The sequence below is a fragment of the Gopherus evgoodei genome, chromosome 6 (assembly GCF_007399415.2).
Source record: "Gopherus evgoodei ecotype Sinaloan lineage chromosome 6, rGopEvg1_v1.p, whole genome shotgun sequence".
NCBI classification, from domain to species: Eukaryota; Metazoa; Chordata; order Testudines; family Testudinidae; genus Gopherus; species Gopherus evgoodei.
This window is the reverse complement of record NC_044327.1, coordinates 98908032-98922379: the sequence shown is the minus strand read 5'-3', so window position 1 is coordinate 98922379 and position 14348 is coordinate 98908032. Positions and strand designations below refer to the sequence as shown.

Here is a 14348-nt window from a genome sequence, read left to right as displayed (position 1 = left end):
AATCTGGATGGAGAACTGGTCCTGGATGGAGAACTGGTCTTTGCACTAGCAGATTTCCTCTATGAATTAGAGAGGTTGGGAGGTCCACAGCTAGGTTAATGAGTAATGTGAAACACAGCATCTTAAGTCAGAAGGCATAAATAGTATCACTGCTGCTTTCTCTTTCCTAGCTTTTGAATGATCCTGGGGAGCAGTGGAAAAGCATATAGAACACACTTTGGCCAGCTCTCCAAGAAAATATCTGTCACCTCACATCCTAAGTTCTCACATGAGAGGAGGCTATGGGTGTTTTATTGCTGCTTCCAAATGCAAACAGGTCAATCACGGGACTGCCATGCTAAAAATGAGTGAGGATACTTCCAAGTGGATTCTTCAACGAGAAGATGCCAGTTAGACAGTTTGATGTTTTAGGAAGATATCTAAGATATTACATTTACTATTTAGCTAACAGTTATTTAGATCATGAGGAGGTGCAGAAAGCAGTAAGAAATAAGAGAGAAGCCAGAAAAGGTGAAAGCAATTGCCATCTATAAAGCCTCCAAGTGACCAGCATAGCAAGCAATCAGAAAGATGAGAAGCCGAGCTTTAGAGAAACTGCAAAATGAGTTGAATAGCGGCCCTCAACTTACTCAGAGGGAAATACATGCAATTGTGCGGACAAGAAACAAAAGAAAGATGATGTGAGCACATTATTCATAAATGATGCAGGAGGCAGATTGCTTGTGACAGGAGACGTAGTATGTAACCAATGTTAAGAATACTATAAGGGTCTACTTAACAAGGAGAACCCTTTATATGCTACAATACTATCATGTGAACCAGTAATTACATGTGTTGATGACCTGTGAGAGACAGATGTCAAAGCTGCCCTGCTGAAGATGGCACCCAGAAAACAAGCAGGTGCGGATGAAGTCACAGCAGAAATAATCCAAGATTTTAGAGAAGTTGGTGCACACTGTCTTACATATGTCCTGCACACAGTTTGAAAAGAGAACACAATCCCAAGAGAATGGAGAAAATCCATACTAGTATTAATTTACAAACGAGGAGGTGACATATCGATTTGGTTGAAGTACCAAGGAATTCAGCTACTGCCCCAATGCATAAAACTGCTAGAGAATATCAAGTACTAGAGCCCATTTTAAGAAAAGAGTAGTTTGGTTTTAGAAAAGAAAGGGGGATGATAGATGGTCTGTTCATCATTAGACAATTAGTGGAAAAGAAGCTGGAAGGAAATGACCACAGCTGGGGGTTTCTCTCTTTGGAGAAATCACTCAACATATTTCTAGGAGACTGCTGGTGCCTTTATAATGATTCTATGGGGTACTAGACGATCTTGTCCTGCTGGTGTCAAGGTTTAAACAAATTTGTTGATTAATAATTTGTTCCAGTATCTTTGTTCAGTATCCAAGTTAGGCTTACTGGTCTATAATTCCCCAGATCTTCTTTTACTCCTTTTTTAAGATAGGTGCTATGTTTCCCTTCTCCAGTAATCTGGTACCTTGGCAATTCTCCATGAGTTCTCGTGATTCAGAGATTGCTTTGCCTAGTTCCTTACATGTGCTAGGGTGATATTTCATCCAGCCCTTATGACTTGAATATATCTAACTTATTCTTTAACCTGTTATTTTTCTGTTCTGGCCTGAGATCCTTCTTCCTTGTTAATATTGTGTTAAGTACCTGGTCACAACTAACTTTTTTAGTGAAAAGTGAATTAAAAAAGGCATTAAACTTTAGCCTTCTCTGTGTCACCCATTATTTGCTCTCCTTCCCCATTAAGTAATGAAACCATATATTATTTCATTATTGTCTGACTTTAGAAATATTTATAGAACCACTTCCTATTGCTTTGTATGCCCTTGCTTGTTGTAACTCATTTTGTCCCTTAACCTGTCCGATTTTGTCCTACATGTGCTGCTGTTCTACACTCTTTCTTGGTTTCCACTTTTGCTATGGCTTTCCTTTTGACTTTCAAGAGCTCCTGATGCAGCCATATAGGTCTATTCCTATTCTCCCTATCTTTCCTCCACATTGTGATACTTTGCTGTTCTGCCTTTCCTCTCTCATTCAATATCAAAATGCTGACTCCCACTTCTGACTGGCCAGTAATGCCAGCCTCCTTCACCCACTTGCTAAATTTTCAAACATGCACCTTTGTTCTTTCTCCCAGGCTGCCTCTCACACTTCAGAGGTTTTCCCTGTAAACATTCACAAAGTTACCTCCTCATTCTCCTGCAAATCTCTCCTTAAAATCTCAGTTGCTGTGATGCCTATAAAAAACTTGACAATATTTAGGCTGCTGGTGTGCTGAAATCACTGCCCATCATGCTGACCAATAAAATCTCATTGTTTCCTTATACTCCCCCATCTATCTGTCTGTATCCATCTGTTGTCTGCTATCTTATATGTTGTCTCTTATCTGTATGTCTTGTAAGCTCTTTGGAGGAAGGAACATCTTTTGTTCCGTGTTTTTACAGGATCTAGCACAATGGGGTCCTGGTCCATGATTGGGGCTCCTAACCACTGCGATAATCCAAAATAATTAATTAAATAATAAGATAATGAATTTATTACATCATTACTGTCATCTACTGGCTATATTTACTCATAACCCTACATATTTGTGCTTCACTTTAATATTTCTTTACTGTTTTTTTCTGTTGCCTGCAACCCTGAAATCCAAAGTGCTATCTTAAAAACCCCAATTTATGTTGATGTGTAATGGAAATCAGACATCTCTAAATTTTTTAAAGCCAATACATTATTTCCGTCCAAGTACATTATGTACATTTTGTGAATTACACAAAGCTAGAGTTAACGCACTATTGAGGTTGAGAAATCAAGCACTCAAGAGTCAGAGTTTCTCGGACTTTCTCCTATAATATTAATCCAGTTAAATTGCATATCCTATATATTTTGTGATTATGCATTAACAACACAGAAAGAAACATTAATGTTTCTATTTTACCAAAACTCAAGAATATAAACAAATTGCAAAATGGCAAAGTAAATAATACGGCAACAACTGTTACCTTAACTTTTGGAATTTCCAGACTTTGCACGCTTGATTTCTTGACTTTTATGATGCTAGTGTTAGAAGCTTGCATTTTTTCCTCCTCTAATCCATCTTTTTCCTCTTTATCTTTTTCTTTTAAGGAAGAAAGAAAAAAATGCCCTTTGCTGAAAGGAGCTTACAGGCTTGCGAGGGCCTCCATATTCCTTGAGCTAGAGCTGTTCATCTTGAAGACTCATAAAACAACTGATTTTGCCAGAATCCCTCTGAATGTACCCCTGCCTTGATCCTAACCATTAACATCTAGGGAATCTGAGGAAAATCCCCAAGTTTATTCTCAACTGTTAGGAGGGTCCATAGGATGAAAATGATCTCAGAGGTATCTAAGCTTCACAGATCAAAAGTCAACACACTAAATGTGACCAAAAAGCAAACTGCAATCTGGAATTCCATGTCGAATTTGCTATGTTCTTTGATTAGATATTCAGTGTACAAAAAGCATCCAAGCAAGTAAGCTTTGCCATGAAAGTCTTAATCTGTAATGTGTTTGAGGCTCAGAAAATGGTAAGAATCAGAGCACAGTATGGAAGCTCACATTAATTCAGCAACATCTCACAATTATTGACTAAGAAGAGACTTGCCAGTGATCCTGATTTAAAATCAAGAGACCAACTGGTTTTATGACTACTTGCAAGAAAAGCTTTGTAATAAACATAATAATTGGCATCATTTTGCAGAACAAAGAGGATTAAAAATAGGCTTGGATATATCATTATACTCCTGCTATTACTATTATTTCTTGACTCATATTTACTTGTTTTAAAGCACTTCTGGAATCTTGTGCCAGGTCTTCTTAGACCTCCCCCCACCTTTGACTAAATAACCAAAATGCTGCGCAGCCTTTAAATTCACAATCACAGTCCTGAAAATAAGATTTGTGATCTTGTTTGTCAAAGATCACTGTTGTGTTAATGTTAACTGCTGGGCTACACATTGCTCACATCTGGACCCTTTTTTTTGCAGTATGGTCAGCATTTTATACCTGTGTTAATGTAAACTTTATGTATGCATGCTGCCCTGAAGAATATTCATCAGTTAAAATTAAGCAGGAACTCAATCCATTTTTTCCTCATGATTTTTCTTGTTTTTATTTTTGTCTGTAAGTGCTCCTATATTTGTTGTCCTGAGGTGAAAAGGTAGTACTGAGGGATCATAACAAAGATATTATGAATGGATAACTAATAAATGTAAATAGTCTTTAAATATTTGGGTTTTTTCTTTACCATCTGTCTTTCTTTCTCTTTTTCTTGTTTTTGTTTCTTTTTTCGTTTCCTTCTTAAATTCATTGTTGTGATTTAATTAACCTTAACAGAAACATGTTTATTAAGGTTTAACTATAAACATGCAACTCGGATATATGATAATGTGTGCTCAGATGAGCCATACACATCTTATTGTATCCCAACAATGTATCATTAAATTTTCCACATAGCATTAGTATAAAATGACAAGGTATAACTTCTCAGTTCTGCTTACTCCTTCCTTACATTTATGTACACTTCATTGTTTTACACAATTAAAATTAATTTTTAAGCATTTTGCCTGTAACAAGGTGTACTTTAGGATTCTGTGGAAATTATGTTGGTTGTATACTTTATTGTGATATGACCTTTGCTTTCTGCTTTGAGTAGCAGCTTTTCAGAAATGCTGACCAATCAGATAGATTGCTCAATCTCTTATTTGGATACTGAGATCACTAGAAGGACATGTGCGAGACATGTCTTGCCTCTAACCTGAAGGTGTGAACATCTCTGTTTCTGGGGGCAGTGCAGACTGCTTCCAGTCTTTGTCACTTCAGTTTCTGAATGAACAGCAGATGAAGGAACTTACAATGTCATGACATTCCAGTAATGGCAGTCAGAAGAAAATGCTTGGTCAAAGAGTGGTATTTGACTCTCCAGAGGTAAGAATATCTGCTCTTTGTATTTCATGCTCCCCATCATCCTGCATAGTGAGCAGGGACGTATAACAGCTCCTCCATTGCACAATGGCAGAATCTCTGGTCTGATGGGGAGCACTGGAATGTTTACCCACTTGTGAGTTCTGATTAGCCAACTGTTCTTACATGTTTAATGTTTCAAAGGAACACTGATTATAAATATCAAAAGAGAAGAATGTCCTCGGTGTTTCAATAGTGAAATCATTCATCCAAATTATTGCTCAGTGTTGAAATCTCACTAGGAATTCAAGGAAATGCCAAACTGGATTATGGGTTTATGAGAGGAGCAGTAATTTAAATTGTTAACTGAAACAACTCATCTACCAGCAGGTTGGGGATCAGTGTTGTACCGTAGACTGGGAGAGTCTTTTCAAGTAGGATTGTAACAAAAAGTGACACAAAAAGTTTGGCCTCATGAAAGTAAGGACTCTGGATCAAACTGTCTGTCTGTGATTACAATGTGTTTTTACATTCTTTTCAGGCAAGACAAGATCATTTTTGTCTCACTAATCTTTGGTCTCACCCACATTGTTCACACAGGGTGAAAGGGGGCAAAGGGGTGGCACTAGGCCTAGGAAGTGTTAAATCAACATGACTTACGTGGTGCATAGGCATTGTGCTGCTTCTTGGCACGGGGATGAATGTCACCTACAATGGCACTCGAATGGGAAAAGAGCTATCTTGAGTAGACAAATTAACATCTACAAAAAAGATACATAGGCTGAAAATAGCAGTCCCAAATTCCTAAGGATTGGAATACTAGAGGAAAATACATTTCACAATAATGAGTGAGAATTCACACATCCCAAAGAGTGACTTCTTAAAAAAGGATGATGTTCAATGAATTTTTATTCCTTTTTTATAAAATAAATCTTAGCACTTACATCAAAATCTGATGTTTGTATACTCCTGATTTTCTTGTTCAGTAGGGGACCTTTGCAAGCATTTTAGGGGTTTACAATTCAACCCTAAACACATACTCAGCAATGAAAGTTGGAGCAGATTAAAAAATTAAAAAATCGTTTGGCTATTATTCATTTTTAGCAGTTTAAAAATTAGTAAAGGTTAGAGAATGACATGTTTTTTTAGTGCCTTATAAATAAAACAGATTTGCATTTGACTTGGGACTACTCATATGAGTAACATCAGTTTTGGTATGTGTTTGCAGGATTAGCCTGTCTGGCAGAAAGTACATAAAACAGAAGAATAGTAAAAAGCAGTGAGAAGCTGGAGGAGCCTCTCAAGAAACCCTTGTTAAAATTTTGTCACCAAAGTGAAAAGAAGTTGAAGTCTTTTTCTGCCTCTGATGGAGTCATCTCATCCCTGGAATCTGCTAAATCATTCCTGTCAGAGCCACAAAAATACTTCAAAAGGACAATTTAAAAAATGTATTTATTTATTTTGAGCCTTGCGAATAGATTGGATTGCAACATAACAGATGTATCAATTTTAAAAGGGTGAGGATACCTCCTTACAAACTGTTGATCCCTCTCACCACCATGCTGTACTACCAAAGCAGTGTACTTTTAGGAACAAAGTATAAACATTTTCAGAAAAGGGCAGCTTATCACAATTTAGCTGCTACATGGTTAACCTTGTGAGAAATTGTTCCTGTGGAAATGCTGGAAAAGTAAATACATTCTCCAGTTCCTTACTTCTTTTGTCCACAACCACAGGAAACCATGAGGTTTACAACAGGCTACATAGGATAATTGTTGCGCACCTTGCAAAAATATATATATTTTTTTAAGGAATGTATTTGACTTATTTTAATCATTGAGGCTGTTATATATATATTCACTCAGTTTCTGAATGCTACCTTAGTGATTTTTTTAAGGAATGTATTTGACTTATTTTAATCATTGAGGCTGTTATATATATAAAATAAGTCAAATACATTCCTTAAAAAAATCACTAAGGTAGCATTCAGAAACTGAGTGAATTCCATGGGCTGTTTTGACATATTTTTGGTTATTTTGAAATCAGATTGACAAAACTAATTAACTGCATAAAAATAGTTTGTATGTGTAAGGTTGATTTTAAAAACTCTTAGTGAATTCAGCAGCATTTGTGATTGTTGTCTTTGATTTCTGAAGGAGCTGATTTATGGTACCAAAAATGTAACAGACCATTTTGCCTGGGCTTGTGATTAACATAGGATAAAATGATAGCTAAAACGTGGAAGGTCAACTTTTTTTCTTTTTTAAACACTTACATGTCGCTGGCAATGGAAGAGTTCCTGGACATGGACTTTGGAGAGAGGTCATAGTCACTATCTGACCGGTAGAGGAAGGACTCTCTACGTTGACTATGGACGAAGTTAGCCTGGAGAATTAGCCCTGACCCTGGGCTCGTCATGGGATCCAAGGGACTCCGTCCCGATGATGTGCCATTGTCTACATCAAAACTGTAAGAAAGAGGGGGAGGGAGTAAAAAAAGATTTATGCCACAGTTACGCTGAGAGTTTTGAAAAAAACAAATGCAGCTATAAGAGCAGATGCCTCTAACACATTTTTCAGTAGCTGAAACCTTCTGTTAATAGTGGGAAAATATACAGCTGATCAACTCCACTGTTAAATCAATAACAGGTGTCTCTGGAAATATACTGTGGAATTGCTGATAACCAAAGAAAGAATGACTAGGGGGGAGGAGAGATAAATCACTATTAAGGTTATTGAAGTCTACATGCTTCCTGGGACGTGGGGTGTCCACTGGTGGCACTATGGACTTAGTGCATGTGTTTGCTCAGCTGAAAAGTGTGCTGTAAGAGCAGAAACACAAAGCTTGGGCCAATGAGCTGGAGTTGTTCCTATGGTCAGCTTTATGAGGGACCACTGTAGGAACATGGAGGGAAGGTGGTTTTCAAGAAACTGCTCAGCCCTTTGCCCACAAGAACACATTAGCACCAGGGAGTCAGAGTGGATCCAGAAGCTTTCCCCACTTTCACTGGTTCCTCCTCCATGCCCTTGTCCCCCTGGTTTTGTGACCTGCCTCCCTCTCTCCCACTCCAAGGGATATGATTCCTATCTAGCTTCTTACATGGGCATCATAATATCTAACAATTGCTCAAATATTAAAACAACAACAGCTATCCTATTTTTATTCTCAGCAGGTAGGAATATAATGCTTGAATAGAATTATGAGGTGTGAGTGTATTAGGGGTTGTTCTTACTGTAAAGCTAGGTCAAAGAAATTAGCTTTGCATTTATGGCTATTCACAGTAAGCTTTGTGGCCATTCTTATTTCTTGCAGCAGTGAGTTCCACTTCCATTGTCTAGATCCAGGTCCTGGCAAAGCTCTGTCTACTGGTCAACAATGTAATGGTTCCTAAGGAGCATAGCTGGCATGGGAGGCCATGGTCACAGAGAAAGGGAAAGGTGTTTTATTTAGGTAGCTAGAACTAATTCCACAAAGGGCTTTGAAAACTCAGAACAAAAAGCCTTGAACTGGACTCTGTAATCAATGGGGAGCTAGTGCAGAGTGCACAGCATCAGGATGATGTGCTCATGGCAACCTGTGTTGCTTAGCAGCCTGCCCGCTGCATTTTGTACCAGATGGAGGGATTTTTGGAGCACACAGCTCAGTTTCTACATACAATGCATTACACAGTATTCATATCTGAAGGTGATGAATGTGTAGACCACAAGGTCAGGGCTGCATCTGATAGGATGGGGTACAGTCTTCTGGACAGGCACAGTTGTAAGTGGGCGCTACTTGGTACCCTGGCCATTTGTGCCTCTACAGATATAAACAGTTCTATTTTCAGTGCTCCATAACAGAAAATACATGTTGGGGACCTTGGGATCTGCACTATATACCTGGTGTGGCTCTGCTGAAGTGCAAGTGTTGGAAGTTAAAGGTTGATTCTTAAAGAATGCTGCTAACGTCTGCTGCAGTGAAGCGGTTAAAAGAGGATGGATCAAATATTAAATATTTACTCTGAATGGCCTGTGTCAGGTCTGATTTGTCCATCAGTCATGATAGGGACTGTCTGCTACTCTGTGTTTGCACAGTGCCTAGCACAATGGGGCCCCATTCTTGGTTGGTCCTTATGCACTACTGTAATAAACATAATTCATCATATACTACTAGATACTCTTTCAAGTAGCCAATGAAGAAAGAAACAAAGCAACTGAGAAGGGAGAGTGAGTGTAGGAACTGATGACCCATCAGAATATTTTGGGCAGGTAGGAGAGATGGTAACATCCAATATAGAGATGATACTGCTTAGAAAAGAAACAAGTTCATTAAAAATTTTTTTTTAGAAAACAGCTTTCAGAGGAAAGGAGAAACAGCCCTCACATTATGTCTCAATTCTCAGCAATCCACTCTCTGGAGATAGGTCTGCATTGCATAAGAGAGTATAAACAAAACCCATGAGTTTATATATTTTACTTTTATCCTCTCCTCAATCAGTTTGTTATTCTTCCTTGAATTTCAGGCATTCTGCTGCATTTCTCTTGAATCTCTCATCACCTCATATGCCATCTCTCACAAATGGTTTGAATACAGAAAAGGAAAACAAATCTTCTCCGAAAAATTATTCAACACAATGGTATTCAACAAGGACTCAGTAGAGTGAGCCCAACAGATGTTTTCAGAACTGTTCACTGATTAGATCATCAGTAATATCCTGAAATGCATGGTTTCTTGAACCTTTGTCTTTATATTTTAATTCCTTTTGCTCATATCTGAGTATGTTTTCTGTGACCACCAATACCCTATTATTACAGGCCCCACAGAATTTCCAAATCTCAAATGTATATAATAATTTGAGAAATAAAGCATAGCATTTAAAGGCTCATGGTTACCCATGATATTCTTGTTGGCCTTCTTCTGAAATCAGTGCACTGGCTCCCTGTTCTTCCAGATTCAGTTCAAGCCTTTCGTTTTCACATTTAAAACATTCTACCCATCCAGCTCCTGCTTCTATCTCTGTCCTAATTTTCTCCTACAACCTGATACTGCTCCCTACAATTTCCTCAAGTCCCTCCCCTATTTTCTTTGCCCCATTCTAGTCTCCATTCATTTTTTCAATGCTTTCCATACTCTTGGAAGAACATCCCAGTCAATATTCACCGAACACTCTCCTATGCCTTAAAACTCATATGTCCTGCATCTATGTAGACAAAATTCCCCTGCAGTTCATCTGTGTTACTTTTTTTTTTTAAATTCATGCTATATCTGTTTGAGTCGTTAGGATGACAACTTCTGGTGGGGGAAGGAAATGAGTTTTAGAAGTCTGCTGTTTTCTTACAATAAAGCACTGTATATACCCTACACTGGCACAGGTGCTAGAACTAGGGGTGCTGCCAGACCCCTTGGCTTGAAGTAGTGATAACAACCCAAATACATGGTTTCCACCTTCAGCACCTCCACTATAAAAACTGTTCCAGCACCATTGCACGCTGGTATTTAAATAAATAGTATTTATTGTTTATTAATGGCCAAAATTTTAAAGCTTAGTTGCCTAAAGCTTTCAGAAGTGCTAAGCACCCACAGTTCCTGTGGAAATCTATGAGAGATGCACATGCTCACACATCTACAAATCTGGGCACTTTTATTTAGGTAACTATGGATTTAGGAACCTACCTTTGATAGCCAGGCCTGACAACTTTGGCCAAGGATAATTATTAATAAATAGAGTTCCACTAGTTCAATCATGTCTGAACATGAACCAGTTCAAAAACATCACTTAATAGTGAAGCAGAATGCTTACAAAAACTCCACAGCGTCATAAAAGCAGTTTAAAAACCCAAGTCATTTACAAGATACATGTTAAAACTTAACTGAAAGGTTTTACTCCTGTTAGCACCTGAGTTCTGGTAGACAGAGTCTGGTGCAACTTCTCTTGAAGTACACTGAAGATATCGCTAACATCTAAACTGTACAGGGCCAGCATAATTTCTTGACATACCTTCTGTTAAGGATTTGAAGGTTTCATGGTATAAACCCCCACTCTGAACCTTAGCGTCCAAAAGATGGGGTACCAGCATGAATTCCTCTAAGCTCAATTACCAGCTTAGAACTTGTAGTGCTGCCACCAACCAGGAATTCCAGTGCCTGGTACACTCTGGTCCCCACAAAACCCTGCCCGGGGAACCCCAAGACCCAGACCCTCTGGATCTTAACACCAGGAAAGTAAACCCTTTCCCTCATCGTTGCCTCTCCCAGACTTCCCCTCCCTGGGTTACCCTGGAAGATCACTGTGATTCAAACGCCTTGAATCTTAAAACGGAGAGGAAAATTCACCTTCCCCCCTCCTTCTCTCTCCCCCTCCCAGATTCTCCCTGAGAGAGAAAGTAATCCTAACACAGAGAGAAAATTAACCTTTCTCTCCCCCTTCCCTCCTTTCTCCCCACCAATTCCCTGGTGGATCCAGACCCAGTCCCCTGGGGTCTCATCAGAATAAAAAAAAAACTATCAGGTTCTTAAACAAGAAAAGCTTTTAATAAAAGAAAGAAAAACAGTAAAAATTATCTTTGTAAATTTAAGATGGAGTATGTTACAGGGTCTTTCAGCTATAGACACTGGGAATACCCTCCCAGCCTAAGTATACAAGTACAAATTAAAATCCTTTCAGCAAAACACAAATTTGAACTCCTTCCAGCCAAATACACATTTGCAAATAAAGAAAACAAACATAAGCTTAACTCGCCTTATCACCTAGTACTTACTATTTTGAATCTATAAGAACCTGTATCAGGGAGATTGGAGAGAAACCTGGTTGCATGTCTGGTCACTCTCAGAACCCAGAGAGAATAACAACCAAAATCTAACAGCACACACAAAAACTTCCCTCCCTCAAGATTTGAAAGTATCCTGTCCCCTGATTGGTCCTCTTGTCAGGTGACAGTCAGGCTCACTGATCTTGTTAACCCTTTACAGGCAAAAGAGATATGAAGTACTTCTGTTCTATTAACTCTTATCTGTTTATGACAGAAGGCTTTCAAAATTATTTTAATAAGCTCTTCAGGCCATCTTTAATATAATTTTAGGCGTGGTGGAAGATGGCTGGCTGACTTTTATTTTAATTGTTGTTAGGGGAAAAAAACATTATTTCTTGTGTAATGAGATTGTCTCCCATGCTACTTGTAAGTTTGTGTAAAATCAGCAACACCAAAAAGCAAGAGAATTTATGAAACCTGAAATTGGTTTGAGTTAGTCAAAAAACAATATTGAGTCATATGAACTTTTTGAAAACATGGCCCCAAATTCCATTTAATTGTTTTCAGAAAACTGCATCAAGATTCAAATGCGCATGGGCTGGGTTGTTTCAGGTGGTAACATTGCAAAGTTCAGTGGTCTTGGCTCATTTTGCTTTGAGTTTTTGGGTTTGGTTGCCTCATCTATTCAGTAAGGGTCCCACACTTTCCCTGACCATCTTCTTGTTGCTAACATACCTGTAGAAACCCTTCTTGTTACCCTTGACATCCCTTGCTAGCTGCAACTCCAGTTGTGCCTTGGTCTTCCTGATTACACCCCTGCATACTCTAGCAATATTTTTTGGTTGGTCAATCTCCCTTTTGGGGGATCAGGTATGAATTTTTCACTTACACAGCTTATTTCTCCCAGTGTGGATTTCTGGCGCTTTGATGCAAATGATTTTGCCCTCCACTGATGCAAAGTTGTATGTTTTAAAAAGTTTAAAATTTAAAAACATGTAGGCTAGAATCAGTAGAGTGGCATTCAATCATCCCTGACATGAGGGGGGACATAATCTATATTTCTGGACGTCCACTAGTATGCATGAGGCTGAGGACTTTTGTGACTTTGAAAGTGTTTGGAGTTTAAGATTGTTATACTGTGCTGTATCCACTAGATGGGTGTCAAAAGTCAAAAAAGGAATCAGCTTCAAATGAATCAGGCAGGCTTTGAGCTTTTACTGAAGAGCCCCAAATGACTCTCTCACGTAGGTTTTTTATGAAAAATAGTTGATTGATGGTGCATTTATGGAAAATAAGTCAGGTACAGATTGCGGGAGATAATGATGCTCCAGAAATTAAAAAAATGCTGACATAATATAAAATTTCAATAACCCTGGAGCACTTACAATTTTTCTGTAGACCTTGCTAGTTCCTGAGAAATACAGGATTTACTAAAAAAAACTTTCAGGCACAAAACACTAAACTATTATATGTGTATGACTGTAAACAAAAGAGTTTGTTAGTCTGAAAAGAAAATATATTAATTCTCTGGGTGAAGCATGTATCTTATTTACATGAATTAGTATGACCGACCACATCACTGCCAAGTGGATAGACAGCCATAATGAGCAAATTAATTTAGGACTTTCATGCACAAGGTAATTTGTCAGTTCATTTTATATATATTTCTAACGTATTACAGTTTAAAATTCATTAGTGGGCAGATTTATATCCGACCCAAGTAGAAACTGCAGTGAGCCAGTAGTGGCTCCCTGATTCTCATCCTCCAGCCCTGAAGGAAGTTTAAGTTGCAGGGAGCAGCTGTAAACACTATTCTTTCTCAGAAATCTTACTCAAATGAAGAAATGGATGTAGTGGAACTCTGCTCATCCACATACCCTCCCTGTTCTGCCCACACCACATCCCCAGAATACTCCCTCACACACTTTATATTGGGGAGAGAGGGGAAAGACTGGCATAGGAGGTTGAAGAGCAGCCTCTGCCATCTTCTCACTGGCAGAAAGTTCCCCTGTATAAGGGGAATTTTTTGGCCAGTTTTTTTGCATCACTTATGCAATGCAAAGTGGCTATATTGAACTGGAGAATCTAGCACATAAAACATGATATACCAAACATACCTATATTAAAAGAACTTTAAGGTTCCAAAGAGAAACACCCCAAAGATAGGAAATACCAACATTAATTCTCCCATGCATATGTAGGCATTTAAAAAAATCTTTTAATGACTGGATCACATACAGTTTTTTCCCCACAGAACCCTTCTTCATTCCATGTACAAGGACAATGCCCAGTGAATAACAACATGCTCAATATTTCTTCACCATTCAAAGGATGCCCCTATGTCTCATTCACTGCATATCATCCAAACCCTGCACTCAAAATGGACTAGATGCAACCTAGAACACTTTTCTACAGTGTTCATTCACAGGGTACCTGTGTGCCTCCCAAACATAAATGTCTTGATACTCTCAATGCCCCATCAAGGTGGGAAGTATTATTATACCAAGTGATACTCAGTAAGATTAAATAATTTGCTCAAAAATCACATAAAGAGTCTGTGGCAGAGGCAGAAAAAGACCTAAATGTCCTGGGTCCCAGTTCATTGAGTTCTTCCCTTTTGATGGAAAAACACTGTCTCATTCACAACACAATACAGCTTCTGCGCTGA

At 38.5% G+C, this 14348-nt stretch overlaps 1 protein-coding gene across 5 annotated transcripts in view; it reads right to left on the bottom strand.

Moving 5' to 3' along the window:
• Nucleotides 1-14348, bottom strand: part of PDE4D (phosphodiesterase 4D) — a 960682-nt gene that overhangs the window by 198514 nt on the left and 747820 nt on the right. For all 5 annotated transcript variants that reach the window (XM_030567589.1, XM_030567587.1, XM_030567590.1 and 2 more), the window contains one exon: nucleotides 7228-7419. In XM_030567589.1, coding sequence (XP_030423449.1) covers nucleotides 7228-7419 — 192 coding nt within the window. The remainder of the gene's footprint in view (nucleotides 1-7227; nucleotides 7420-14348) is intronic.